The sequence below is a fragment of the Myotis daubentonii genome, chromosome 21, assembly GCF_963259705.1.
Source record: "Myotis daubentonii chromosome 21, mMyoDau2.1, whole genome shotgun sequence".
NCBI classification, from domain to species: Eukaryota; Metazoa; Chordata; class Mammalia; order Chiroptera; family Vespertilionidae; genus Myotis; species Myotis daubentonii.
The window spans coordinates 17,287,027-17,314,937 of NC_081860.1; the positions used below are offsets into that span (position 1 = coordinate 17,287,027).

General features: G+C 57.5%; 1 protein-coding gene and 1 non-coding gene across 4 annotated transcripts; both read right to left on the bottom strand.

Moving 5' to 3' along the window:
• Positions 1 to 73: 73 nt before the first annotated feature.
• On the bottom strand, positions 74 to 27,862 carry MTMR10 (myotubularin related protein 10). 3 transcript variants are annotated; one of them, XM_059677941.1, is made up of 16 exons: positions 27,466 to 27,665; positions 26,832 to 26,892; positions 22,872 to 23,008; positions 22,678 to 22,750; positions 21,666 to 21,808; positions 16,558 to 16,648; positions 11,537 to 11,708; positions 9,435 to 9,522; positions 8,971 to 9,059; positions 8,189 to 8,319; positions 7,631 to 7,700; positions 6,914 to 6,984; positions 5,751 to 5,920; positions 4,146 to 4,316; positions 3,256 to 3,438; positions 74 to 2,704 (listed from the first exon to the last, which is right to left on the bottom strand). In XM_059677941.1, exons 1-16 carry the CDS (start codon positions 27,523 to 27,525, stop codon positions 2,108 to 2,110), a joined length of 2,307 nt encoding a protein of 768 aa, XP_059533924.1. In that variant the 5' UTR covers positions 27,526 to 27,665; the 3' UTR covers positions 74 to 2,107. The 3 variants fall into 3 exon arrangements, with proteins under 3 accessions (XP_059533924.1, XP_059533923.1, XP_059533925.1); XM_059677940.1 differs by lacking the exon at positions 26,832 to 26,892 and having other exon boundaries at positions 27,466 to 27,862; XM_059677942.1 differs by lacking the exons at positions 16,558 to 16,648; positions 21,666 to 21,808; positions 22,678 to 22,750; positions 22,872 to 23,008 and having other exon boundaries at positions 27,466 to 27,666.
• On the bottom strand, positions 4,920 to 5,041 carry LOC132223176 (small nucleolar RNA SNORA77). The gene has a single exon (XR_009450414.1). It is a non-coding gene; the product is annotated as a small nucleolar RNA SNORA77 (small nucleolar RNA).
• Positions 27,863 to 27,911: the final 49 nt, after the last annotated feature.

Consider the following 27,911-nt stretch of genomic DNA (forward strand, 5'->3'; position numbering starts at 1 on the left):
CGTGAGCTGTGGCACCATAATCATGACACAACTGTCCAGCAAAACACAACGAAAAACCACACTTTACACTCGATTATCATACAGACGGACGCACATTTCCTAGCTGAAACAGTGTTAATAGTACCTAGTTGCTGTTTAAGTTGTAAGTCAAAACGTGACTGAGGGAGTTGGGATACGTGCGGGAAGGGAAGAAAACGAGGTGGAAATCGGAGCCCTCGCCAGGGAACAAGTTCACGCTCTGTCCTCGCCAGGAAGCAGCTTCAGGATGGGGACAGTCCGCACCCACGGCAGGGCGTTCGCTGTCCGGCGGGCGCTGGGGCGGCCTCCCAGCGAGGACTGCGCAGTGTTTAATGGCAGTGGCGGTATTTGTGTCCACGGAGAAAAGCCCTTTTTCTGTAGGCAGCGAACTGCAGGAACACTGGGCGTGTCCGCACGCGTCTCCTCAGACACTGGAGGAACTCTGTCCCTTCGATTCCAGACACGTTATCGAACAATTTATAAAAGGCAGATAATTCAATAGAAACGCCTATTCGTGACGTAAAAGGTGAAAAAGACTTTTGAAAAAACCTGTTTTAGAAAAGGCTGAAAGCTAACCAGATGCTGTCCTATAAAAATGTGTAAAAGCTCAGGACGGCAGTTTTAACAAAGTAACAGCCGAACTTGGAAATTCATCCTTTGAGCGGAATGAGGCGCTGGGGGCCTGGGGCCAACGTCCCCGCCAGCGGGAGCGGGGCTCTGACCACTGGGCTTTGGCTCTCGCGGGCGCTTTAGACCAACCATACACCTCCGCCCGCCCCTCTGGATGCTGCTGTCAGAAGAAGGGGGGGAGGGGGAGTAGAGGCCTCTTGCCATTTACTAAAATGGCAGGATTCTGAGCAGACGTTTTCATTTCTCTTGCTCTCTACGTACTCCTCTAAGTGTTTACAAGCTTTGTCTGAACCCTGGCTGGTGTGGCTCCGTGGATAGAGCGTTGGTCCCGGGTTCGATTCCAGTCAAGGGCACATGCCTGGCTTGCGGGCTCGATCCCCAGTGGGGGGTGTGCAGGAGGCAGCCGATCAATGATTTTCATCATTGATGTTTTGCTCTCTCTCCCTCTCTCCCTTCTTCTCTGAAATTAATCTAAAAATATTAAAAATAAAAAAGGACTTTGTCCGAGGAGGGACTTGTGTGACCCCATTAGTTATTTCCCAGAGAAAGTGCCAACAGTGGACCACACTGGACACACGGAGGGACAGCCCTCCTTCTGGGGGTGGGCTCTGTGGGTGGCGCCGGCCCCTCTCCACAGGCCTGGGCCCCACAGACCTGCTGTGTCCTCGGGGACTGCAGGGGGGGGCGTGTGGCTTCGGGGCTCCTGCCTGTTGGCACGGACTCGGTGTGAGAAGCCTGTTTCAATATGCAGGGGGGTCTGAACTCCCTAACTGCACAAACAAATGACACGTAACTGTGGTGTTCATACCTTCATGTCAGCGTCAAAGGCACTTCTTATCTACAGCAAATGCTTCTTAAAGTTCACAGTGCATACCGTTTTAAGGTGAGTCCTCAGAAGGTGAGGGCAAGCGCACGACTGTAAGACACAGTGATCTACGGTCCCAAGGTGATGGAATAAGCTACAGTGCTCAACACTGACCCCCGGTGAGTCCAGCCAGAGACGACAGAGAGTGGCCAGAAAGAGACACCAATCCCTACGAACGCCCGCTGGGTGAGGGTGTTTCCTGAACGTCGGCTACACACTGACCTCACGCTCCTGCCCTGTGCTCCTCTGGCCGCTCATCTGAGGACCAGGCGCCCTCACTAGGCAGCCGGGAGAGCGGGTGCGGACAAAACCTGATTGGTGCGATCACAGTAGTAAGTGCGGAATGCCTGCCTGCCAATCAGCAGAAGCGAGCCGGACCTAGAACAACAGAAAAAGGACATCGAGACCGAAACGTATGCCTGTCTCCTAAAAACAGTGAGGGAAGCACAGCTCGGCATGTTCTCCAACATTAGTGCAAATCTCAACGGTTATTCTCACATGTAAAGTTATTAAGGCTTCAAATGCCTGGGTGAGCAACTTAATTCCCAGGAAAAATGTTCCTAGCTCCTCAGAATGTCCAGCCAATACTCCTTTTCAGTCCTCGTTTGCCAGTGTCTCCGTCGACAGCCAGATTTTGGCCCCGCTCAGAAACTTGCTCAGTGGTGTTCCTGAAATGCTCCGCCTGCAGAGGTTGCCGACGGGGGAGAAGGGGAAGGAGGAGGAGAGGAACTCCGGCGTCTCCGGGGTGTCGTGGGGGCCGCGGGCCCGGAAGTACATCCGGCTCTGGTCCAGCTCCGCGTAGCAGGCCTCCAGCGGGCCGGCCCGGTGCTGCCGCAGCGTCCTGCTCAGCACGTCCACCTCGTCGGCCAGCAGCGAGAGCCGGTGGAAGGCGGTGATGAAGCCCCCACGATCGATCTGGGCCTCGGGGACCCAGCGGAAGTAGCACAGTTTCCAGAGCTTTATGTGCGTGGCCGACAGATGGGGCAGGAGCACGCCGTGCAGGTCGGCCGGTTTGCACAGCCACTCTCGGAAGAACTGCTCCAGGCCGCCGTCCTGGCCCCCGGCGTGCGGAGGCGGGTCCGGCCTCGCTTGTAAGATCAGGGAGTTCCTCCGTGGGAGTGATTCCTGGTCACTGAGGAGTCCGTTCCGGAGGGAGGCCGGCATCCCCCGCAGGGTGGAGCTGTAGTTTTTCTGTGCGGGAGAGAGAGGTTAGCACTGTGGTCCCGGCTTCCCTGCAGAAAGACAGCGAAGGTGCCGCGGCGGGCACACCCCCGGTGCCGCGACAAGCATGCCCTCCGAGCCACGGGAAACGGGGGGGATTCCGGCCTGAATCTGTCCCTGCCCTCGCACTGCTCCTCCACTGTGGCTGTGCTTTCCCAGGCCTGACGCCACTAGCCTGCATGGGGTGAAAGCTGGTATCTAGCCATTACTTTGCTGAAGGGCCAATTTCTACGATTTCTGGCTTGGAACAACCCCCCCTGGCTGATTCTAGAAGGAACAAGAGGCAGAGTGCACGGGTCTCAGGAGGGGGCCTCCAGGCTCAGAGCTGTGACCCACTGACTCTCGGACGCTGCCCAGGGCTCCGTGGGCCTCCGGTGCCGAGGAGGAAAGCCCGCGTATAGCCAAGTCGGGCAAAACGTGCACGATCCCGCAGTCTGGCCCGGCGGACCCGTCCTGGGAGGGAGCTGACTTCTGATGCCGTGTGTCTGGACGTGGGTGTCTGGGAGGGCGCGCGTCCTTACCTTTGTCCGTCTGAAGGCCTTCGCGGCGCTGGTCCGCCCGCAGGGCGTGCTCCTCCCAACGTACAGGGGGTTGTGGAAGAGGGTGCGGTCCTTCGCGGTGAACTGGAGAGACCAGTCCCACACCGAGGGGAATTTTAAACCCTTTTCATCACCCAATTGGATATTTTTGCTTATAGCAAATTCCTGCAAGATAAAACGTTTGAATCTCTGAAAAAGATACAAAGATTGTCTCGCCTGAGTTCGTGGTTTGGGATGGGCCACTCGTGCGTCACCACGCGCTCGGCCTGTCTCCCCACCAGGCAGAGGCATTCGGGCACCTCCGGCCCGAGGACACGCCACCCCCTGCGTGAGCGCACGCGCTCTTCCTGAAGACGGAGGAAGCTGGGCCCTGGCCACGGGGACATGCTACGCGAAGGAAGATCTCACGCACATGGTACCACAACCGTCCACGGCGTTTTCTAACGGCAGCATCTCACCCACTAAGCCCATGGCCACAGTCATGCCATCACCTGCCAGGGGTAACACTGTCCTGGCTGACATGCGTAACCCATGGACACGGGCAACAGGGCGGTGAAGGGGCAGGGGGCAGGGGTGGGCTGGAGGGCTCCGTGGGTGTAAACAGGGGACGTATGTAATATCTCCACAATACAGATTTCTTTATAACAATACAGATTTTTTTAAAAATGAAAAATAAGAATAAAATAAAGTAAAACTGCGTTTGGATGGAGCCCCCGTCACCTGTCCAGTGACCGCGGGGCCTGGACCCCAGCCCGGGAGCGGGGCAGGAGGCGTCGTCTAAAGGATGTATTGGAAATGCACGGCCACCTGTCCTTTGAGTCGCTCTCGGTAAAGTGCGAGCAACAGCGCAGCCGCGGCCGCCGCGCCCTCACCGTGCTCTGCTTCACCCGCTGGTGCGGCGAGTTGAACAGGAAGGTGCCGAACAGGGAGATGCGGGTGCTGTCGCCCAGCACGGCCAGGTAGGTCTCGGAGAACTCGAAGGCGGCCGGGTGCTGCTCCAGCAGCTGCCAGGTGGCGTCCAGGAAGAGCAGGAACAGCGGAGACTGGACGGGGAACCAGACGTGGGTTACCAGCCGCGTCCCTCCCTTCACACACTTCCTTCCAAATGAATCCCTGACGTGAGGGAGACACGACTGACAGAGCCCCTGGCCCACAGCCCCGGGCTCGGCTGAGCTAGGATCTGAGGACAGAGGAGGCAGCTCACGTCACACCCGGGAAGCTCATTTGAGGGGCCAGCACCGCAGCCCGCACCTGCCTGAGGCGTGCGACGCGGGAGGACGCATGACGGGCAGTGTGTCCACAGGACGGGGAACAGGGAAACGTGTGGGAGCCTCGCCTGGACACACTGATTGGGAACAAAAAACCCACGGGACACCCAGACCAAAACCAACTTCTATAAACAGCTCTGGTTGGCCCTGCAGGCGCGGCTTCCAGAACCGCCCCGAGTTTCAGGAAATGACTGGCCACAGGCCCAGGCCACAGGCCCAGGCCCAGGCCGTGCCCCAGGGACAGCCAGCTGTGCCTCCTGAACCAGCCGGCGACAAGACCCTGGCAGGGCCGCCCGCAGCTCCGTGAGGGATCCCAGGCAGCACGGACCCCAGCCGTGACTGCGCGACCCTCTGCGCTTCCATTCTGTTCCCGTGTTTAACCGTGTCCCCCGGCAGCGGCAGCGCCCTGACCGGTCCAGGCGGTCACAGCGCCCTGGAATGTGTCTGTGGCGGACGGAGAAAGCCCCGCCCGGGACTGCGGCCGGGGGCAGTGCGTCTGCGACACGCCTCCACTCGTGACACAGGCGCCACGGTGCGGAAGCCTGACATCCCAAAGCGGGGCTTTCAACAAGCTCATGTGCTGGCCACCTGCTCTGCGGAAGAGTGAATGCCTTTCTTCAAGTATTGTCTTTTCTTTTCTTTTTTTTTTGAGTATTTTGGGTTGTTTTTGTTTATTTCTAATATTATGCCCTCATGGTCTGAGAAGATGCTTGGTATGATTTCAATCTTCTTGAATTTGGGGAGACTTTATTTGTGACCCAAAGTATTTTCAACTTAGAGAAGCTCCACAGCCACTTCTTTAGAGTCCACCTGTGCAGCGACAGTGACCTTCAGCACATGACCCACGTGGGCTCGAATCTAGTCGTCAGTCCCGGACCATGAGCTGCAGCGTGTTACGTGCAGCATTTAAAAAGTAACCCCGTCACCCGGCCGGCGTGGCTCAGTGGGTGGGCGTCAACCTATGAACCAGGAGGTCACAGTTCGATTCCCGGGCGGGGCACAGGCCCGGGTTGTGGGCTCGATCCCCAGTGGGGGGCGTGCAGGAGGCAGCCGATCCACGATCCTCTCTCATCATGGATGTCTCTCTCTCTCCCTCTCCCTTCGCCTCTGAGATCACTGAAAATGTGTAATAAATAGAAACAGAAAGCCCCGCCCTCCCAGGAACATCTCCCCGCCCCGCAGACGGGCCCTCAGCATGAGCTGCGTTACCTCCTTCTCCGACCTCTTCAGGTGGTTGCACCTGTCCAGGAACTGGTACCCCGACATCACCCACTCCTTCTGGACCAGACTCTGGAACCCAGGGATTGTCCGGAAGTGGGGATCCAGCATCACTTGCACGAGAGACGCAACGATGCAGCTCAAGTCTCTCCCCTCCTCCTCTGTCAGGAAAACAGAGAAAAAGTGAGGACCACACAGAGCAACGCGGAGAGGACGGGCAGGAGTGGGCGAGTCAGTGTTCTGTGAGGGGTTAGCTACTCCCAGTAGGCCTAAAAAAATTTTTAAATAAATAACAAAAAACCTCTAAAACTGTATACGTCCTACAGATTATTGACTTCTACACTGAGAAAGGGTGAATTTTACAGTATGTAAGTTATACCGCAATAACCGTTAAATAAACCCATCTGTGAGACAGGCAGTCAAGCGCGGGCCATCTGTGTCACGGCAAACGCCGGGGACGTGCCGAGGGGAACCGTGCTGCGGCTGACACCCGCCAGCGAGCGGGCTCCGCCTGCCCCAGCTCACACTCCGACGGTACCGCCCACCGCGACTGGAGGCAGGCGCTATCGCTCCCGAGGCTTTTAAATATCTTTACTGAAGTCGTTACATTCGAGAGCCCTGGCAGCACTGGGTATCACCTCCTATGCAACGTGAACTGAGTGTGTTATCAGGAAGCTCCTGGTTCATCAGACCTTATCCGTAAGCTTAGAAACTCTATTGGCTCTGGAGTTATTCAATACGTAAGTACATTTTGCTAACGGAAAGGTTTTCTATTGCGATCATTCCTGCTAACCAGTAGACAAATTCACATTCCTGGCTATCCGATCAGAGGCCCACTGAGCCGGAGCCGAGCCCTCACACCACCGTCTGTGTGAATGGGGGTGGCACGACCAGAGAGAAAGCGTGCGTGGCCAAGACGGACACACTGCGTGACTCCAGGGGGGTCGGTGAGCACCGTCCCCGCACGTCGGGCAGAAAGCTGCCTCCTCCTGTTCTCCCCCGGCAGTCTCTGTGCTGCTGTTTCCCTCCAACGTGGGAGACCTGGCGTGTTTGGTGGCAGTGTCGTCAGTAAGAGACGGCGGAGATCAGACCCGGACTGGAGCGTGGACGGCGGGGCCCACACTGGCTGGTGACGGGCCACAGTCGTGAGTTACCTTGGAGGACCACTGAGACTCGCCTGCTTTCTAGCGTGTACACAAGCTCTGCTGAATGTTTCAGGAATGCCCTGGGGAGAGGAGAGGAAAAATTCTCTGAAAAATCCCATTTCCACTACAAAGGTGTTTTTTTTAAAGTCCTTGAAATCAAGCAAATCTAATCTTTCACTGTACACATTTGTACTCTCAATAACGTTTATGGATTTCTTTAGTATTTATGTGATTCTTCAATAGACAAAAGTCTGGTTTTCATATCAAGGAAATTCATTGACCTCTTAGAAAAGGAAGGAGTTGATTTAGACAACATTCCTGAAACGAGACGACAGAGATGGAGCGAGAGCAGGGGCTGCCAGGGAACGGGTGGAAGGGGAGTGGGCGTGCGACTCTCAATGGGCAGGAGGGAGCCTGCGCTGATGGGGTTGTGCTTTGACTGTGGCGGTGGTCACAGGGATTCAGACATGTGGTAACACTGCACAGAACCACAGGCACACACACACGCACACGCACACGCATGAGCGTGTGCACTGCTGAAGTGAGGAGCCTGCCGCCTGTACCCTGTCCATTTCCCGGCTGCCAGCCCGCAGCCGAGTCACGGAGGAAGTGGCCATGGGGAGGCTCGGGAAGATGCTGGTTCTTGTACTATTTTTGCATCTCCTGCGAGTCTGTAATTATTTCAAAATATAAAGTCAAAGAAAAGGGAAAAGTGGTTGTACAAACCTCACATATTCTAGCCACCGAGTACCTTCCAGTGAGGACAGCCACCTCTCTTCAGTCTCCTCAAAGGGCTCTGTGATAAACACACAATCATATAGGCAAGTAGTTACACTCACACACACACACACACACACACACACGCACACACACACGCACACACACGCATTCTCAGGGGTTTTAAGCTTAATTTTACATGATCAAAACCAGAGTGAAGCGGTGCCATTTTTACTGTTTGAAAGTGGCTTACATCTCAGTGTCTGTAAGGCAGCACGCTGTTTTTCCATAAAAGCACCCACCCGACCTGTCACGATCTGAAGGCGATTTATTGGGTTCATTTTCCCTCCCAAACAGAAAGCGTGTTTGCACTTCGTTCTCTAAGCGCTCCTGACCTTCTCACACAGTAATAATCTGTACAAACATTTCAATACGCCTCTACTTAAATAAAGCTATGTCTAGAATTTTAAGGAATGTCACTTTTCCTGACATGCCTCATACAATGCTGTATTCCCCCATTCACTACACACACACACACACATATATATATAATAACAAAGAAATTACCATTAACACATAGCTGTTTAAGCTTCACAAAAGCCGCTTGTATGTCTTGGATGCTGGGCAGGGTCTTATCCAGATCTGACTTATAGACATCACTCCTCTGCGGGTGGCTCTTGGTTATTGCGTTGCAAATCCTGAGGGAGACAAACCCTCCGTCACTCGTCACTGGCTTATTCCACATCATTTCCTGAACTCCCGCTCCGAGCCATCACTGCCCTCAGAGCTGGGGACAGAGACGAGCGAGCTGGGCCAGGCCTCCGCCTCCACGGGCTTCCCTCCCGGGGGGGAGGTGACGGGGGGGGTTTCCCTCCCGGGGGGGAGGGGGTGGGGGTCCCCTTCCTAGCGGGCTGTGGTGAGCGCCGAGGGTGGTGTGATCAGGGGAGCGGAGCGCAGGGGAGTCCCCGTCCCGCGCTTAGAAAAGCCCGTGTACCGACACTGAAGCCAGGCCCAAGAGGACTAGGAGCCATGCCCAGACCAGGGAAAGGGCTCTAGGCAGAGGGACAGCTGGCGCAAAGGGCTGTGGCAGAGCCCGGCTGAGAGGACGTGTGTGAAGTGACAGGAGGCGGCGAGGCTCGGACACAGGAGGGAAAGAGAAAGAGAAAGGCATCAGGAGGGACCCCGGGTTCTGAGAGCAGCTGGGAGGGGTGCGGTGGCCGCGTCCGGAGTTGGTCTCGGACATGGTGAGCTGACAGGGCCTCTGCGGCTTCTTCTCTAGGCCTGGGTGAGCTACCAGACCCCCCGTCCCCACCAGTGTCGCTGGTCAGCAGGTCCCGTATGGTCATCACCTCTGGTCGATCTTCCGCTGCTGCAGCAGGTCCTTGATGAGGGCCGTCCGCACGAGAGCACTGCCGTTCGAGTGGCTCCAGCACCAGAGCTGGAACGGAAGAGAGCCTCACTGACCGGGGGGGAGACAGAGCCTCACTGACCGGGGGGGAGGCCGAGCCTCACTGACTGACTGGGGGGGAGACAGAGCCTCACTGACCGGGGGGGAGACAGAGCCTCACTGACCGGGGGGGAGGCCGAGCCTCACTGACTGACTGGGGGGGAGACAGAGCCTCACTGACCGGGGGGGAGACAGAGCCTCACTGACCGGGGGAAGACAGAGCCTCACTGACTGGAGGAAGACAGAGCCTCACTGACCGGGGGGGAGGCAGAGCCTCACTGACCGGGGGGGGGGGGGGAGAGAGAGCCTCACGTGACCAGTGGGAAACGGGCACCTGTGCTCTGAAACCCAACAGCTGTCACTCACCGGCATCCTTCTCCCAACGAAGGAGTGGGAAAAGGTCTTCAGGTCCTGGTCGGCCAAGGAGCTGGGCACCACGAAGTACTCTGGGAGGCTGAGGGAAAAAGCTCACACCGTCAGGGCCGTGCTCTGGGCAGGGGGCCCTGTGACCCACGTGTCATCACACACCTTCCTCCCCACTGACTGTGCACCCCACTTCGCAGCCACACGGTGGACGTCGTGAGGGCACGGACCGTCCCAGACATCTCAGCCGGAAGCATGTCTGATGTGGCCAATTCCCAGGACATTCCTAGGACAGCAGGGAAAGCCCAAAGGAGATGTTTGTAAAGTTACCCGGAATGACTATCAAGCAAACAGGCCTGAAAAGCATGCCCACCTTTGCTCTCCTGACAGGTAAGGCACATGAACAAAGCAAACCCACCCATCTACCCAGAAGCTGCAGCAGGGGCCCTCCCTCCTCCCTCCCCCCTCCTCCCCCATCCAAAGCCAGGCCGACTCCAGGGCCCCATCAGACAGCAGGTACTCATGGGCAGCCCAGGGCCACTTAAGGCACCGCCTCTCTCTTTCCTCCAGGGGGACAGGCAGGGGGACAGACAAGTGGACAGGCAGGGGGACAGGCAGGCCTCGCCAGCCCAGGCGGTGCTCCTCAACACGGGCCGGGCCGGCTGCCGCTGGGCCCTCTGCCAGTCACATCACAGCGACGCCCAGACCCACGGGATGAAGCAGGAGGTGCAAAGCGCCACCCACTGAGCGCCTTGCCAAAACCCTGAACCTGAACCTAATGAATCCCCAACTAAACCTCTGGATGGAGCTACATGTTACAGGGAGCACAGCAGACAGAGGAACACACTGGAGGTCACCCCGGGAAAAACCAGCAAGATCGAGAAGGTGGACAATTCTACAGAACAAATGACCAGGTTTTGGGGGAAAAAAAAAAAAAAGAGGCAGATAACAGGGTGGGCGGAGACTGTCATCATCTAAAGGCCGGGGAGTCCTCCCCAACAAGCTCACTGTGTTCCTGACCTGGACACACTGGCCCTAAAAGACATTGACAAGATCCATCCCCCCCGCCCCCCCACCCCACAGACATGCGGACTGGATTGCCCACGACAGTAGGAAGGCTGGCCAACTCTTTCAGTGGAGAGTGGTGCTGTCGTTATGTGAAAAAAAGCCCTATCATCGCTATAAAATACCCGTTAAAGCATTATAACAACTATCCGTGAGCCATGACCGCGGAGCCTGGCTGTCACACATGAGCCTGATTGTCACGCACGGAGCCTGGCTGTCACGCATGGAGCCTGATTGTCACGCACGGAGCCTGGCTGTCATGCATGGAGCCTGGTTGTCACGCACACAGCCTGGCTGTCACGCACACAGCCTGGCTGTCACGCACGGAGCCTGGCTGTCACGCACACAGCCTGGCTGTCACGCACGGAGCCTGGCTGTCACGCACACAGCCTGGCTGTCACGCACACAGCCTGGCTGTCACGCACGGAGCCTGGCTGTCACGCACGGAGCCTGGCTGTCACGCACACAGCCTGGCTGTCACGCACACAGCCTGGCTGTCACACACGGAGCATGGCTGTCACACACGGAGCATGGCTGTCACACACGGAGCCTGGCTGTCACGCACACGGCCTGGCTGTCACGTACGGGGCCTGGCTGTCACGCACGGAGCCTGGCTGTCACGCACGGAGCCTGGCTGTCAGGCACACAGCCTGGCTGTCACGCACACAGCCTGGCTGTCACGCACGGAGCCTGGCTGTCACGCACGGAGCCTGGCTGTCACGCACGGAGCCTGGCTGTCACGCACGGAGCCTGGCTGTCACGCACACGGCCTGGCTGTCACGCACGGGGCCTGGCTGTCACGCACGGGGCCTGGCTGTCACGCACGGGGCCTGGCTGTCACGCACGGGGCCTGGCTGTCACGCACACGGCCTGGTTGTCACGCACGGAGCCTGGCTGTCACGCACGGGGCCTGGCTGTCACGCACGGGGCCTGGCTGTCACGCACGGGGCCTGGCTGTCACGCACGGAGCCTGGCTGTCACGCACGGGGCCTGGCTGTCACGCACGGGGCCTGGCTGTCACGCATGGGGCCGGGACTCACCATGTGGAGATCATGTAGCCCTCGTTGATGGAGCAGACCCTCCACCCGGAGGCGCCCGTCCGCTTGACTTCGCGGTCCCAGTCGGAGTACGTCTCAAAGAGGGGCGTCTTCTGGCTGCTGCCACCTCCGGCCCCGCCGCCACCGCCCGTGGGGATCCCGTTGAGTGTGTTGGCTATGAGAAGAAGCAGCGTTATTACGTTCGTTTTCACAGTCCCGTCTCTGGCACGCCCGTCCTCTCTCCTGCCGCGAACACCCTCAGGTGGCACCTCCTCCTCTTGTCCTGTGAGTCCCTCCGAGGGGGTCTCCCTCCTCCCAGCAGCCTGGCCCGGGCGCCCTCTCTCAGGGCACTCACTCGTGCTGTCCTCGCCCTGTCCCCTCCTGAGCACCTGCCCCGTCCCGGCTCCGGCTCCAATGCCGCCCCAGTCACTCTGGGCCACGCCAGCATTTTCCCTCCTCTCTCTCCCTGGCCACCGGCCCCAGCGCTTCCTCTCCCTTTACTGTGTCCTGTTCTCCGGAAGCCATTCACCAGCCTCCCTCGTCCCTCTGCCCCAAATGGGGCGAAATCCAGGTCACTGCTCCTTTTCTCCACGTGCTGCCTGGAAGAGAACTGCACGCAGCAGGCATCTCTGCGCCCAGGCCGTCAGACCCTCACTTCTAGCAGGACTTCCCGCCCGCTGCTGCGGCTCACTGCACAGTCCTCGTCTTCCCCCGGGACTCAGCAGAAAGGCCGGGCTTAAAGCTCCGGAGCAGGAGCCCTCCCGACCGGGGAGCACGGCTCTCCCGGGAAGATGCCCGCCAGTTAGCCGCCTCCTGCCAATCTGGTGGCAGCCCGCACACCTCTCTGGTCCAGCGTCTCAGGGGCGGGCTGCACGGGGCGGGCCTCCCGGCTGACGCCCCCGATACTGCTGCGCTGCCCTTGTCAACAGCTGGCCTGACCTGGCCTCCCCCGTCCCCTGACCCCATCTCCTCCCTCGTCCACGAGGCGGCCGCGCCCACGCCAGCACTGCATTCACCGAGAGGTGACTCTGGGTGAGGAAGGGTCTTGGTGCCGGCGAGGAATCTGGACCTCTATCTCGCAAAGTAGGGGTGGGGAGCGTCCAGCCCTCGGGCCGCACAAGGCCCAGGATACCGCTTGGTCTGGCCCTGCCACGGCACCAGGGTGAGTTAACAGACCAAACGAGCGGGCTCGTTTTTCAGCTGAGAGCTCTGTATGCCCTTGAGTGATGTCATAAGCATCCAAGTGGCCCCTGGCAGGAGAAAGGTTCCCCACCCCCACTGTAGGAGCCCACTGGTCCTGACTCTGAAGAACGGAAGCGCTCGCCCGCAGCATGCAGGCTGGAGACCCTCCAGCACGCGGCACCTGCACGGCATTTCCAGGCGGTGCCCCTGAGGACACAGCGGTCCGAGAACCACACCCACAGAAAGAGACTCCGTACTGCACGTCCACGTGACCAAGGTGAAGGGGGGACACCGTGTGATGGGCTTGTAAGCGCGGGGAACATCTGACAGAGTTTAACACCTGCTTGTGACTGAAAACCTCAAACCTGAGCAAATCAGAACAAAAGGGAATTTCCTCCACTTGAGAGGGAATTTATCAGAAACCCACAGCAAGCATCACCGAACTAGAACCAGGCACAGACGACGTCCTGTCATCACCACCATTCAATGCCGCCCCCGAGTCCTCGCCACACGCGACCATTGCCACCCAACCAGAAGCGGGCAGCGCTCCCATTCTGAGAGCTGTCGGCAGCCTGGCGGCTCACCCCTAGCTGAGCCTCAAACCCAACCCGTCAGTGTTTTGAAATCACAGACAGAAGTGCAGCAGACTGAGCACTCGCTACCGCCTGAGGTGAGAGCCCTCCGGAGGGAAAGCAAGCCGGCTCGGATGGCACTGCGGAAACCAGGTGCCAAAGAAGGCGAAAGCAGGGCTGTGACCATGCGGATGCGCGAGGAGGCGAGTCAGCGCGGGGCTCGAACCCGGGCCTGGGCCCGAGCCAGGGACTGGGATGCACGTGGTGGGTTAGGAGCCTCCAGTGTGCAGGAGACAGGAGGACCAAGCCAACATCGGAGAAGAACTGACAAGCAACCCACTTCGAGTCCCTGCACCGTTTCCCGTGAGCTGTGCCCTCGACGTGGTTTCCCACGGGCAGCTGCGGGGAGTGTGGCCTGAGCCGTGTTCACAGGAAGAAGGTGGACCTCCCTGAAGAGGAGCACGTCCTGCTGGGAGGCCAGTGTTTCGAGTGCGTCGCTGACCAGAGAGAGCTGCCAGCTGGGCCGAAGGGCATGCACGGGCTGGCAATCCTTTAGCATCACCTGACCTCTCATCACTTCACAACAAGGATGAGGCCGTGCTTCTGGACACCGTCTGCCCCCTGATCAGCTGACCGATGAAAACAGCCTCGTGGCTCCTTTCCATTCAAAGGCACCCTTGTTCCCGGCCCGGCCTCGGTGACGGTGATGAGCCGTGCGCGGGGGTGCGTGCAGCTCGCTGAGCTCCAGGACCGCCCAGAGGGGCCGGGTGGCTGTGGAGCGTCTGGGAGATGCTCTGTGCTCAAGCGGTGCTGAAGCTCGGAGAACAGCTCCGAGTGGGAGCCCAGGGCCCCTAAGGCTCCTCTCAGAGGACGGCAGGGACGCCCGCCACCTCCAGGCCTCACTGTGGACACAGCTCTGTCGCCGACCTGCCTGCAGAAAGGACTGCTTTAACCAGCCCAGGAGCCAAGATGCCACCCCGAGGCTCAGGGTGGCTACTGGGCATCTCTCCCTCACAGTCATGACCTCTGACTGCAGAGGGTGGACGTCTCAGGCTCCTTCCGATCTTAAAGCAGCCGTTCATGCTTCGGCAACCGCGCGGAAGGCGTCCAAGGCTATGAGGGGCCTTCACAAAGCACTGGCCGAGCGTCATGCTTAGGACGTACTCGCCAGAGGAGGAGGAGCCTGACGGATGTAACTAAAATGCCCCTCAACGCTGTACGTGTCATGCATCACTGTTATCGACCAGCTATACCTAAGAAGATACGGAGAACTGAGTGATGCGCACAAGCAATTCAGGGGAAGCGCTCTGGGCTGCACAGACTACTTGAGGTCTTGTTAACCCAGACACCCCACAGGCTGGAGGACTGGACAGTGGGTGAAGCCGCAGCAGGCCAGCCGAGCAGAGCGAAGCTCCCGTGCCTGCGGGGCTCACGGGCACTGCGCAGAGGCTGAGGGTCTGGACAGCGGGCTCCGCGTTTCTACCAGAGAAGCAGCACCAGCAAGAACCGGCCTGGATCACGAAGGAGCGTCAGCGGAAACCAGAGGCCGTCCTACAGCTCCCGCACCCCTGAAACAGCCCGTCCAGCTGCTGTCCTGGACCGTGACCCTGACCGTGACCCTGACCGTGACCCGATGATCACATGACAGCTCGGGGCTGACCCCAAGGGACACCCTCCTGACCCCACTGCTTTTACACAATAAGGGCGTTTCTTTACGTTAAGAAATGAACCTAACGAATCAGGTCTAGATTGCAATTAGTTATATTTTGATAAGAAAAATTAAGTCACACACACCCTATGAATGCTGTGCCCGAGAAAAAGGCTCCGTTCTGACAGCGTGACGGTCACTATCCTCTATGGGAGATACTTCCCGTGTCTTCTAAAGCAGTGAGACTGCTGTGCCTCATGCAGCTGCAGGTACTGTTCCTACATCTGACTGCGCTTACAGTACGGTGACACTGCAGTACATTCACCCTACAGGTTACTAAACTACTTCCATGTGTTTTGAGGCAACAAAATGTCAAGACCAGCACAATTAACAATTTATAAGATCCCCGCAGACCATGCTGGGGTGAACGGACCTTTCATTATAAATATGTAACTGATTTGCTTTTCTTCCGTGAAGAGGGGGGACCACGTGACTCAGTGAGCGAGCGGTCGTGCGGTCACTAATCCACAAGGGGCTAATCTAATGTAAGACATGCCCTCTTCGTTTTCTCTCCATGCCTTTATGAGGCTTTAAAAAATGGTTGATTAAAGTTTTATCAGTATATAGAGCTAATGTACAGAATTACACGGCCATCTGGACTCCTCCTTGGAGATGTCATTGCTGACAGATATGTGGACAGAACTATTTTATTTATTTATTTTTTAAAATATTTTTATTGATTTCAGAGAGGAAGGGAGAGAGATAGAAACATCAATGATAAGAGAGGATCATTGATCGGCTGCCTCCCGCACACCCCCCACTGGGGATCGAGCCCGCAACCCAGGCATATGCCCCTGACCAGCATCAAACCTGTGACCCTTCAGTCCGCAGGCCTACGCTCTATCCACTGAGCCAAGCTGGCTAGGGCCAGAACTAGTTTACCTTTATAAAAACTGCCTAGCCCTAGCCCATTTGGCTCAGTGGATAGAGCGTCAGCCTGCGGACTGAAGGGTCCCGGGTTCGATTCCGGTCAAGGGCGAGTGCAGCAGTTGCAGGCTTGATCCCTGGCCCTGGTTGGATGCATGCAGGAGGCAACCAATCATTGTGTCTCTCTCATCATTGATGTTTCTCTCTCTCTCCCTCTCCCTTCCTCTCTGGAATCAATAAAAAACAACAACAAAAAACACCAACCCCGCCTCTTCCTCCCGTCAATCTCGCCCTGTCGTGAATCTCGTCCTGTTGTGAAGTCCACTGAAAAGTGCCACTTCAGTTTCTGAAGTCACACCGCGCCAGAAAGGGTTATGCGTTTCAAATATCTCTTCATTTCCTGCCAGGTTTCTTAAAAAGTAAGATTAACTTAAGCTACAACCGAAAGAGGGAGGGCGCGTCCATCTCCGTCAGAAACACGGCCGAGGCCGGGGTAAACAGGGACCCGCTTCCTGTTCCGGCCGCTGTGTAAGGAGCCACCGACCACCCGTCTCTGCCCACAGGGCTTCCTCTCCAGGCAAGAGGCTGCCAGTCCCCCTGGCACCACGGCCTTGTCGCAGGAGGCTCCCGAGGAACAAGAACAAAACCGACACAGCGCAAAGGGCAGTCACAATATGTAACATGTGCATATTTACCTGAATTGTGGTATTTTTCCCCAACATATTCAAAGGCAAAGAGTAGCTGGAGGTCTGTTGGCTGGGAATAATGAGCTATGGCAAGGCACACCTAGGAAAGATTCTACATTTAGAATTCCATGTTAACACACGCGGGTAAATGAAGTGCAGTCAGGCCTTGGCTGTGGGAGCATCTTGGGGCAGTGACCACAGGGACTTATCTCCACGGTTCCCTGTTGGCCTGGAATGTGGAAGAGCCCCTTAGGGCCGGTGTCTCACTCACTGCTGTGCCCCCAAGACACTGTTTAAGCTTTGGTGAGCAGATGGTCTTCAGCAAGTGCTTGCTGAGTTGCATTTTAACAGGGAAGTAATTTTATCCAAATAAATGACCCTTGAAGACTAGAGACACTTTCTCCCAAAAGGCAGGGACACACCCACTCCTAAACAAGAGAGCCTCAGTATGCGCATCTGCAAAACGGCACGGGCAGGAATGCTCGCCCTACTGCGCGCTGGGCCTCCGGGGGAGCCATACGGGAAATGTGCTGCTCATCATTCTTAGCTGCTGCTGGTAGAATGCCCTGTGCTGACAAAGCCCGGGGCTGGATGGTGGGAGGTGAGCAAGAAGGAAGAAACTGAAGACAACGCAAGAAGAGGACAGCAGAGATCCTACTGAAAAGAGCGAATATCATCTAGAAGGAAAAGCATGAAGCCAGCACGATACACTGCTGACAGCGAGCCAGCAAGGCAAGCGTTGTTAGTTGTTAGTTCGGGGTGGGTTGACGCAAATGCTATTAACTGGTAGGTATGTGTCAGCTTCTTGCTTAAAATACAATGAACGCTTTCTGCAGAACGCTTCCTATCTTACTAAAACGCACAACTAAGACGACAGAGGTTATGGTTCGTCTTAGTGTTGACTAACAACAAGAACAGCCCACTTCCTGAAACGTGTCCTCAGGCCTCGGCACAGCCTGGAGTCCCACCAACCACAGCCGCGCTGCGAGTGCACCTGCAGCCTCACCTGCTCAGCAGCTCCCTGAAAGCCCCTCTTCTGGCAACACCTACCGAGAGCTGCGCCCTGCGACCGTCCGAGACTGCCTTCCATTTCTGTCCACTTCTCTGCACGCCCACAGCCACATCTGCAAGCCCCTCACCTGATGGCATCGGGGGGCTTCCCTACGTCCTGAAAACAGCACCTAGGATTCTCCTCCGAAGGTGGATCCGACCAACAGGTCTGCTCTCGGATGCAATCCTCTGTGGCTCCCCGCTGCCTCCACAGTGGAGTCCGCCTTCCTGACGCCCCACAAGCTGGCTCCCCTCCCCCAGCATCCCCTGGGGCCTCTGCACATGCTCTGTCTGACCTACCACATGCCGCTGGGGAAACCACCGCTCCCCACCACTCCCCCACCAGGCGGTGTGTGTGGCTGCGCGTCCAGGGTCGTCCCATCACAGCTGCGAGTGTCAGCCAAACAGCAGACCAGGGCTGTCCTCCCGGCGGCCAGGCCCTTTCTCACGGTGAGCTCAGCATCTCCCTCACTCAGCAGCCACTGGCGGGGCCTCCGTGTCTAGCCCTGGGGAGGCTGCGTGAGCAAGAGGGACGCAAACCCTGTCCTCATTCAGCGTGGATCCCAGTGGGGGACAGACCGCCAACAAGAGGATGAGAAAGGAGGACTCAGGCACTCTCAGGGCTGCAGGGGCGGGAGACCGGCAGGAGGGGGACGAGCGCAGTGAGGAGGACGGAAGCAGGCTGGGGAGGGAGAGGCACCAGCAGGCCCTCGCGGCAGGCCCAGTGAGGCTGGCGACTGCATTCGCCGTCTCTGCAGGAGCTTCCTGAGGGGCTCTGAGCTTAGCAGCAGCTGCACTGAAAGTCCCGGCTGACAAAGTGAGTTACTAATACAACAGGGAGACGGCTGCTCCGAGCCGGCAACCTGCGCCTCTCCCTCCGAGACCCTCAGGAAGCAGCCATGGGCCTTGTTCTCACGCAGTCACATGGCACTGGACAGAGTGCTTTTATGGCCCGAGAGCAGGAACAAACAAACACTACCTGCTAGGCACAACCCACACACCGTTTCCATAAAGCCCTTAAACAGGCACATCACACAGAGGGTTAGAGACAAGTGTTAGGCCTAAGAGCGCGGGCAGGAGAGAAGACCGTAAACACTGAGGCAGACGCAGTCTACACGCACCGCGGTGGGCTGGGCGGCACGGGTGAGCTGGGTGCTGGGTAGAGGAGTTACGAGAGTGCAGACCTCACAGGGCAGAGCGGGGGCACCTCTGGGAACCGGACAGGCACCTACACGTGCTACCTGGGCTGCGCTCTGGGTGCTGGTCCAGGGCGTCCCGAGAACACAAGGGAGCCAGGAACCCACTTCCCTCGGCTTTCCCGCACTCCCTCTGTTAACAGCTTCCGCCCCCATGCCCAGCTCCCATCACTAAGTCTGGAGGGCTTTTAAAAGTAGGTCTCATTTGCATACATAATTATTCTAATTTGGCAATGTCCTCCCTAAGCGTCACACGGGTCACCCAGCAGAGAGCTCTGAACATGTTATTTTAAAACAACTCACAAAATCAGCATTCCCAGAGAAAACGCGGCATTCCGCGTTTCCAGGGGGCAGAGCCCATCCGGAGCTCCCCACTTACCTCGGTTTAGATGCAAACCTTCCCCTGAAAGAAAAGCAAGCTGGAATTTTTGTTATTAACTCACAAAGGAACGAAGCTTTGGCAGCCACAGGCGACACAACCGTCTGTGCTTGAAGACGGCAAGTCAGGGGCAGTGCTCCATTTATATTCTCAGGGCCGTTTCCCTGCACGCCCGGCCTTGGGACGCGCCCCCAGACAAAGGGTACTTCTGGGTCTGCGGCAACGAGCTTTTATATGTGAAGATGGAGGGGAAAGGGTTTTTGCCAGAAACTGGTCGTGGGCCAGGGCCCAGAAAGCTGGCCCAGCTGGCTGCGTGGACAGTTCAATGAGCACCCACCACTTGCAAGCAGCACGGCGGACAAGGGACAGCCTGACTGTCACTCATCTGGCAGCTGGTCATGTATGTGGGAAACCCTTTACGTTGCTGCTTGTACTGTTACTTGATTTTCATTTGTTCGTGCTTTATTTTCTCAACTAGACCTGGCACACTGCTCAGACATCAAAAATGACCCCCGAGGCATCTAGACGGCTCAGGAGCAGGCCAAGTACAGCGGGGCCTTGACTTACGAGTGTCCCGACGAATGAGTTTTTCGAGATACGAGCCGTCTCTCGGCCGATTTTGCTTTGAGTTGCGAGCTAAAACTCGGGTTACGAGCCAGCTTCAGATACCCCACCGCTAGTTGGCGCAGCGAACGTCACAGTGAACGCCACAACATCAGCCCCGCATCACGTGTCTCACTCGTTCACTTTGTGATTTGACATACGAGTGATTGGAGTTACGAGCTCCGTCACGGAACGAATTAAACTCGCAAGTCAAGGCCCCACTGTAATTCTGATTCCCAGTCACTGACGGTGTCGCCTGAAAGATCTGGTAGAGAGTGGGAGCGAGGTAAACTTTCTGCAAGAATCCTGGGCCGCTGTAACAAGTTCTTTCTTTAAAAATATCCTGTTCTTGCCCGGTTTGGCTCAGTGGCGAGAGCATCGGCCCATGGACTGAAGGGTCCCAGGTTCGATTCCGGCCAAGGGCACATGCCTGGGTTGCGGGCTCGGTCCTCAGTGGGGGGCGTGCAGGAGGCAGCCGATCTATGATTCTCTCTCATCATTAATGTATCTCTCCCCCTCTCCCTCTCTGAAATCAATAAAAAATACTTAAAAAAATATATCCTGTTCTAAGTCAGGCTCCTAAGTTCTGTGTGGTCACGCATCTCGACATTCTATGCTCTGAAGTCAGGGTTTTCATCAGCAGAATCTTGATCCTTAATCAACTGAGTTACTAGCACACATTTCAGTTCAAGAAGGTAACTTAGCTAAAGTATTTTATACAGTCTTCTACCGAGTTAATTCTGAAGCCCTCCTGTGTAAGAATAGGCATGTCAAATTAAAATGCCCAAACCACAAACTGCTAAAAGGGGCCTTCAGAGGAGCCCCGCGGAACTTTCCACAATGCAGATGCGAGCAGGTGGTCTCACGGACTCGGCTTGCGGGCTTTTAGCCACGGACCCCACCACCCTCTGCTGGGCACTCCGGTCCCCGGGGCCAGGCGTTTTCAGACATTCCTCTCTTGCTTGCCATCTTCCTGGGAAGACACTGCTGATTCCAACTCTAAAAATACATCTACCCCTCCCGACCAAAGCAAAGGCAGGCCGCTGCCTTGAGATCGCTCTGGCGCCTCCTTCTGATATCAACAGAAAACGTACTGCGGTCAGCCTATCGGTCATGGAAAACAAACACCCAGTTTGGGGGGGCAAGGCCGCCGCACTCCTGAGAACGCCCCCTCCTGCCGACTGGGAGCCTGTGGCTCTCTCCCCAGAGGCGGGCAGGCTTCTCCTCAGACTCCGTCCCTACAGACGGGACCAGGAGGCACCGGGCTCCGGGTCCACTCTTGGCAAAAGCCAAAGCGTGGAATCCAAGTGGGGATTTCTGCCCCTGCTGCTCCCACCCCCGGAGGCCGGGAAACAGGACAGTGCAAGGCCCTCACTGCCAGCTGCCTGTGGAAGTCGCTCAGACTGAGGCACTGGCTTTCTGTGAAGCACTAAGACTTGGTAGGCCCCTCCCACTACTCTGCATGTGCCTAACCCTTATTTTTATGTAACTGGGTCCAACTTCTGGTTAGCTGAGCAAGTTCTGAGGTCTTACCAAGCCTCAGACAATACACCTCCATCGCCTCAGTCTTTTAAAAGAAAGAAACCGGTCGGAAATGGTCTTCTGTAAAAGATGCGCTCATCTCCACAACGCTTTGTACTACTTTAGGAGCTGGTAAAAAATTATATAGAGTGTTTTAAAGCAGCTAAGGAGTCCAAGGATATAGCTCTATTAACACCCTTGGCTTTGAATTCACTCAGGAAGCTATCTGATAAATTCCCCTAAAAAAAAAAAAAAAAAAAATCTGGGCAATTGAGAAGTGAAAACTTCCACCAAGAACCGAAATGGATCCGTATGGTGCACAACCCAGGACCCGATACAAAACAAAACCAAACCAAACAAGCCGTTACCTTTTTGGCACTTTCAGGGCCTGATTCATCAAAGCGGAATCTGACGATCCTGAAGTCTTTACAGTAAATGATTAACTCCGTCGGATTGAACTTCAGTTTCTGGTTGGGGCCCAGCACTTTCTGCTTCCTCTTGTGGTCGTTCACTGAGCGAGAAGAAGGTTCGCGTGAGAGAGCTAGTCCGTGCGCTCTCTGCAGCGCCCTAACGAGTGCTGACTGATGCCAACTGGGAGGACACGCGCCCTGAGCACCGCCTCCCGGGCCTCGCAGTGCTTATTTGGGGGATCGATTTTGACTTTGCTTTTGAAGGTATTTCAAATGACTGTGGGCACACCGACCACCACCATCTAGGTACATTTTATGATTACAATTTTAATTTTAATGAGGACAAATACTAGAAAATATAAAAAGCGATTCAATTTATAGCTCTACTTTAATATTTTTACCTCTGTTTTTCATGAATGTTCCTGAGACTCAAAAAAAAACCCTACAAAAATAAACTTCCAATAAACTTCCAACCCAAGTTCCTGAGTATCTTCAAGCAATTCTTCCAGGGTAGAATCAGCTTTAGGGACTAAGTAAAGAATAATATGGCTCAGCCAGTGTTGCTCAGCGGTTTGGTTCCCGGTCAGGGCACAGGCCTGGGTTGTGGGCTCCATCCCCAGTTTGGGGCGTGCAGGAGGCAGCCGATCCATGGTTCTCTCTCATCATTGATGTTCCTATCTCCCTCTCCCTTTTTCTCTGAAATCAATAAATATACACATATATATCCACATATGTCAAAGGCTAAATGACCGCCTGACTGTCTGGTACATATGACGCACACTGGCCACCAGGGAGCAGACGCTCAACGCAGGAGCTGCCAAGCTGCGGTGACCTGGGAGCGGCGGTTCTCGGGTGACGCGCCCCGGAACCAGGGAGGAGGGAGCCCGGTTTCTTCTCGTTAATTTCCTTTCAATGGGCATGACGCTGTGCACCGGGCCCCTAGTGTGTATGTAAAAAGAATCGTACATACCTGTGACGATTTGCTCAATGCACGTTAAAGGGACATCATGTTCACCAAGAAGAAGGTTTCTGTAACGGAATTTCTGAAATAAAAAGTGATGCTCACGTTAAGTCTTCTCCCGTTAACCGCGCACTGGTGACATCAGCCTGAACTCGCGTTTAGGGTCAAAGGCCTTGACAGAACAGCACCCGAGCAGAACCTACCTGCAGTGGCATTGGGTCGTCCGTAACGAAGGAGATTTTGAAGTTGCTGCAGATCAGCTTTCCCCACAGGTCGTACTGACTCGTGTCCGTGGCGATGCATTTCCTCACGAAACTGACTTCATTCACAACAATTTCTCCTTTAAGGAAAGAGAACCATCATGGTGCGCGCTCCTCTCCACTCTCCCCTGTCACCAGGCGCCGTGTGACCCGGAGGGACTGTGCCCGGGTGACGACGGCCAGAACCGCGAGCACCTGCACCCTCACAGCAGTCAGTGTCGACGAGGCTGCGCTCCACCTGGGAGGCCGACACGGAGGCCCGATGAGCGGGGGCCTGACCCCTGCACTCTGCCCCCCCAGCTGAGAGGACGGCAACACCCCCTCCTTCACCGTGTCATCTGCCGAATATCTGTATTCCATCCACATCTCCCAAACCTATGTCTTTGATTTATTTTTTAAGAAACGAGAAAGAGATCAGCTTTAACCTCAAAAGCAACACTGCGATCTATGTATTTTACGAATCCTCCATAAATCCAAGTCGAGTTTCCCTACGCACTCAGATGACCCCTTTGTTGGTGGTAAAGCGCTACAGTATCATTTTAGAGTTAAAAGGGAAGATTAAAGGAAAGCATGAAACCAAAATAAAAGGGAAAATGTGTTTCAAAAGAATAATCTTCCATAACTTATTTAAAGCCTGGTTACCATTAATCCTACACTTCAAGGTCTAAGACTCCACCAGACCCAGAGCCATTTTTAAGCAAGAATCAGGCTGCGGATCCACGCGGGCTGTTACTGCGGACACAAGCCTTTCACAGAAACAGGGCCCGTTTGCTGGTATGAAACAACACAGGCACCCGAGAGAGAGGCTATGCCTCAGGGACGCGCGGCCCAACCGGGGAAGCAGCTTACAGTGAGGCGGAGCCCAGAGCAGGGCACGCACGCCGAGCGCCACAAATGCGCGGAGATGCACACGACAGCCACCCGACGAGGGCTGGTTTCACGTTCCAGATGCCCGGCCGTGTGCTCCCGATCTGATTACAGACGCCTGCGACAATCAGTGCCTTCGCTATCAACCGACTCGTGACTCATCGTGAAAATGCCGCCGCCCCGCAGGGGGGAGAGGGACAGAGCGGAACCGACACGCAGCCTGAGCACGGCGAGCCTGGCGGGCACTCAGGCGCAGAGTGGGAGCCCTTTCCGCAGGCCTCCCCGCCCCCAAACCCAGCTCAGGTGACCTTCCTCTGCGCCCTCCAGGGGAGCGTTCCCCCGCGAACTGAACCGCCCAGGGCAGGACCCTGTCTCCTCCAGCTTCTAGCTCCTCGGCCTGAAGCAAGGACCACGGGTTCGGCACCCGCAGGACAGTGAGCCTGCGGCCAGGGGGGCGCCTGCCCGGTGCCAACTCCACGCCGCCTGCAGACGAGGCGGAGCCCCACCCGGTTCCGCTCACCCACACCCCCCTGCGGACCAGGGTAGGCCTCGGCCGCAAAGGTGACGTAGGTGCAGCCTCTGCCTCGAGCAGCTTCGTGAACCAGGCCAGCTGAACGCTGCGAGCACACACCACCGTCTGAACTACATTATTTGTCAGGTTCTTTTTCTCTCTCTCTCTGCTTCGTAAAACGAGGCTCGTTTTAAATTCAGGTTTACGTTCCAACGGAGCACGCGGTCCCGTACACAAACAATGACTGTGTGTTGTGATTTTCATCTGCCTATTGGGTTTCGGGTTCATGCTCTGGGCGACGGGGGTAGGATGTCCCTGAACCCCGGGCGCCGGGCCAAAGCAGAGCCTGCAGAAGGGCCCGGGAACAATGGCCCCTTGTCTGGGTGCGCGGGGAGCCACAGGTGACCGCCAGGCTCCCCGTGGTTTCTGACGGACGAAGGCCGGGCATGGCCGCTGCACCCCCTTCGCTCGTCCCCTGGATTCACGGGAGGCTGCAGGGCCGAGGAGGGGCGGCGAGGTGCCAGGGAGGATCGGAGAGGGGACTGACAGGCGAGGCAGGAAGCAGAGACCACGACGGGGCGGGCAGACGGAAAGAAGCCGGGAAGCGTGCGGGAAGGACGGCCGAGCAGGCAGGCGGCAGACATGCTAATTGAGGGCTGGCTGAAGTTCGGGGAGGGCCAGGCTGAGTGCACGCAGAACGCCGGGGCCAGAGCCCTGCAGAAACTTAACACGGTCGGGAGGCCAGGCTCCGCTGCGACCCCAGGACGGGTAACCGCGCACAGCCAGGAGATGAGCTCGCGGCTTCCCCCGAGAACGGTGGCTTTAGGCAGAAAGGGGAGTTTTCGGTTAATTCTACAGAACAGACGGCCGAGGAAAAGTCCTTCCAGCTCAGCGATGCTAACACGCCCATAGCACGTCTTAGGCGGAGACGCGAAGCTTTACAAACCCGGCCCTGCATCTGCAGCCTGGACCACGGTACTGCCGGGTCCGGTCCTCACCCTGGAGGGGGAGGCAGAGCCTGACAAGGGGCCTCGAAGTAACTTTTGTTCTAACCCCTGAGTCTCCACGAGAAGGACGTGCTGCCCGGGGGTGGGGGTGGGGGCAGTTTGGGGGACGCTGCAGACTCGCTGGTTGTGGCGGTGGAAGCCGGGCGGCCCCCGTGGGTGGAGGCCAGGGATGTGGATAAACACCCTGCAGAGCCCAGAGCAGCCCCTCCCACAAGGTGACGGCCCAGAGCGTCGAGGGGGCCTCTGCAGGAAGGCCCTGGCCTTTCAGACCAAACGCCTGCGTCTGCAGACACGGCTGACACCTCGGCGGGGCCGACACAAGAAGCAACAATCGCCAAGTCAGGAATTCAAAGGGCACTGAGCTGGGCTGCTGGCTGACAGAGACCCAGGCACAATAAAAGCGGCTTTTCATGCTGTTACAGCGACGGCCAGACAGACAGGCAGGGCCAAGAGTCATCAGAGGCTGCTTGGGAAAACGAGCGGGTTCAGCCCCGGCAGGTGGCTCAGTGGTTAGAGCGCCGGCTTGAGGACCGGGAGGGTCTCGGGTTCGATTCCTGGTCAAGGGCAGGTGCCTGGGTGGCAGGTTCCACTCCGGCCCCTGTCGGGGTGAATTTGGGAGGCAACCCAGGGATGTTTTTCTCTCTCTCTCTCCGTCTCTCCTCCTCCCTCGCACCCGCTCTAAAAAAATATCAATGGGCCCTGGCCAGTGTGGCTCAATGGATAGAGCATTGGCCTGAGGACTGAAGGGTCCCGAGTTCGATTCCGGGTCAGGGCACATGCCCGGGTTGCGGGCTCCATCCCCAGTGCGGGGTGTGCAGGAAGCAGCCGATCCACGATTCTCTCTCATCATGGATGTGTGTCTCTCCCTCTCCCTCTCTGAAATCAATAAAAAATATACATAAAATATAAATAAATAAAAATAAAATAAATCAATGGGCCCTGGCCGGTTTGGCTCAGTGGATAGAGCATCAGCCTGCGGACTGAAGGGTCCCGGGTTCGATTCCGGTCAAGGGCATGGACCTGGGTTGCGGGCACATCCCCAGTGGGGGGTGTGCAGGAGGCAGCTGATCGATGTTTCTCTCTCATCCATGTTTCTAACTCTCTATCCCTCTCCCTTCCTCTCTGTAAAAAAGCAATAAAAATGTATTTTTAAAAAAAACAAAAATCAAAGGAAAAAATACCCAGGGGTGAGGATTAACCAAAAAAAAAAAAAAAAAAGAAAGAAAAGGAAAAGAAAGAGGAAAAGAAAAAGGGGGGGGCATCTCAGGAGACACGGAAAAGCGGGGTGACACCCTGGGCCACTTTCCGGAGGCCTCCCGCTCCCCAGGACGAACCCCAGTAGAAGCGCCCCTTCCGGAGGGTGATGCTTCTTTCTCCCGCGCCCCCCACCCCCGACCCCCACGGTGGTCAGGTTCTTTATTCTTTTTAACCCGATAGATGAAGTTTAAAACGTGAAAACAGTAGGAGAGCGCCCCCAGGGGACCCCCCCCCAGGACCTGCCGGGACCCCGACGCTCACCCGGCAGCAGGACCGGCTCCAGCTTTTTGATCTTCGGCTCCGAGTCAAACGCGTCCTCGGCCTGAAACGGGGGCGCAGAACAGCGCCTTCAGCGCGACCCCCACGAGACAGACCCCCACCGTCCCGTCCGTCCGTCCGTCCCCCACACCCCCCTCCTGTCCCCCCTTCGATCCTTGCCCACTTTTTCACCAGGTTCTTTTTAAGATCGACTCGGGAGTCGGGGCAACGAAACATCAAAGGGCGGGCAGGTGCCTTAACCCCGGCAGGTGCCCTAACCCCGGCAGGTGCCCGCGGGCCCCGCGGTCGGGCGGTCACGTGGGCGGCCGCCCTGGGGGTGGGGGGTGGGGGTCCGCCGGGCTCGCAGCTCCGGGCGCAGAATGGCAGCGGCCGGCGGAGTTTTACAACTTTACACCGAGTGAGTGGGGCTCTGGCACCCGCGCGGCTGGGGACGGGGGCACCAGGGGACGGTGAGTCGGGGGGGCCAGGGGCCATGGGGACGGGAGGACGGGGGGCCCGAGGAACAGGAGCGACGAGGGACCGAGGCACAGGGTGTCGGGGGGACCAGGAGCCATGGGGCCGCCCGGCGGCTCCCCGGACGCCGAGCAGAGGCGCGTGGAACGGGAGGGCTGTGTACCTGGGGCGGCGGCAGCAGGTAGGACCGGAAGGTGGGTCTGGGCGGCTTGAGGGAGAACATGGTGCCGCCGCCGCCGTCGCCGTCGCCGTCCCGCCCCGGCCCGCTCGCCAGCCGGGACCCGCCGCGGGCCGAGAGCTCCCCGTGCGGCCAGCCGGGCCCGGCGCACTGACGGGCGGGGACGCGGCGGAGCGCCCGCCCGAGCGGGGAGGGGCCGGGCCAGAGTCGGGACGGGGCCGCCGGCGACCGCCGGGCCCATCCCCGGAAGGGGCCCCGCCCCGAGAGACGGCGCGCGCGGGGCTGGCGGCCGGGCGCTCTGGGCCTCGAGGCCTCGCCGGCGCCGTCACCGTCACGCGGGGCCGGCACCTCGCACCCGCCGCCCGGACCTCCTCAACGGGGGCGCGGGGGGCAGCGGCGCGCGGCAGCCATGTTGCGCGCGCAGCCGGGGG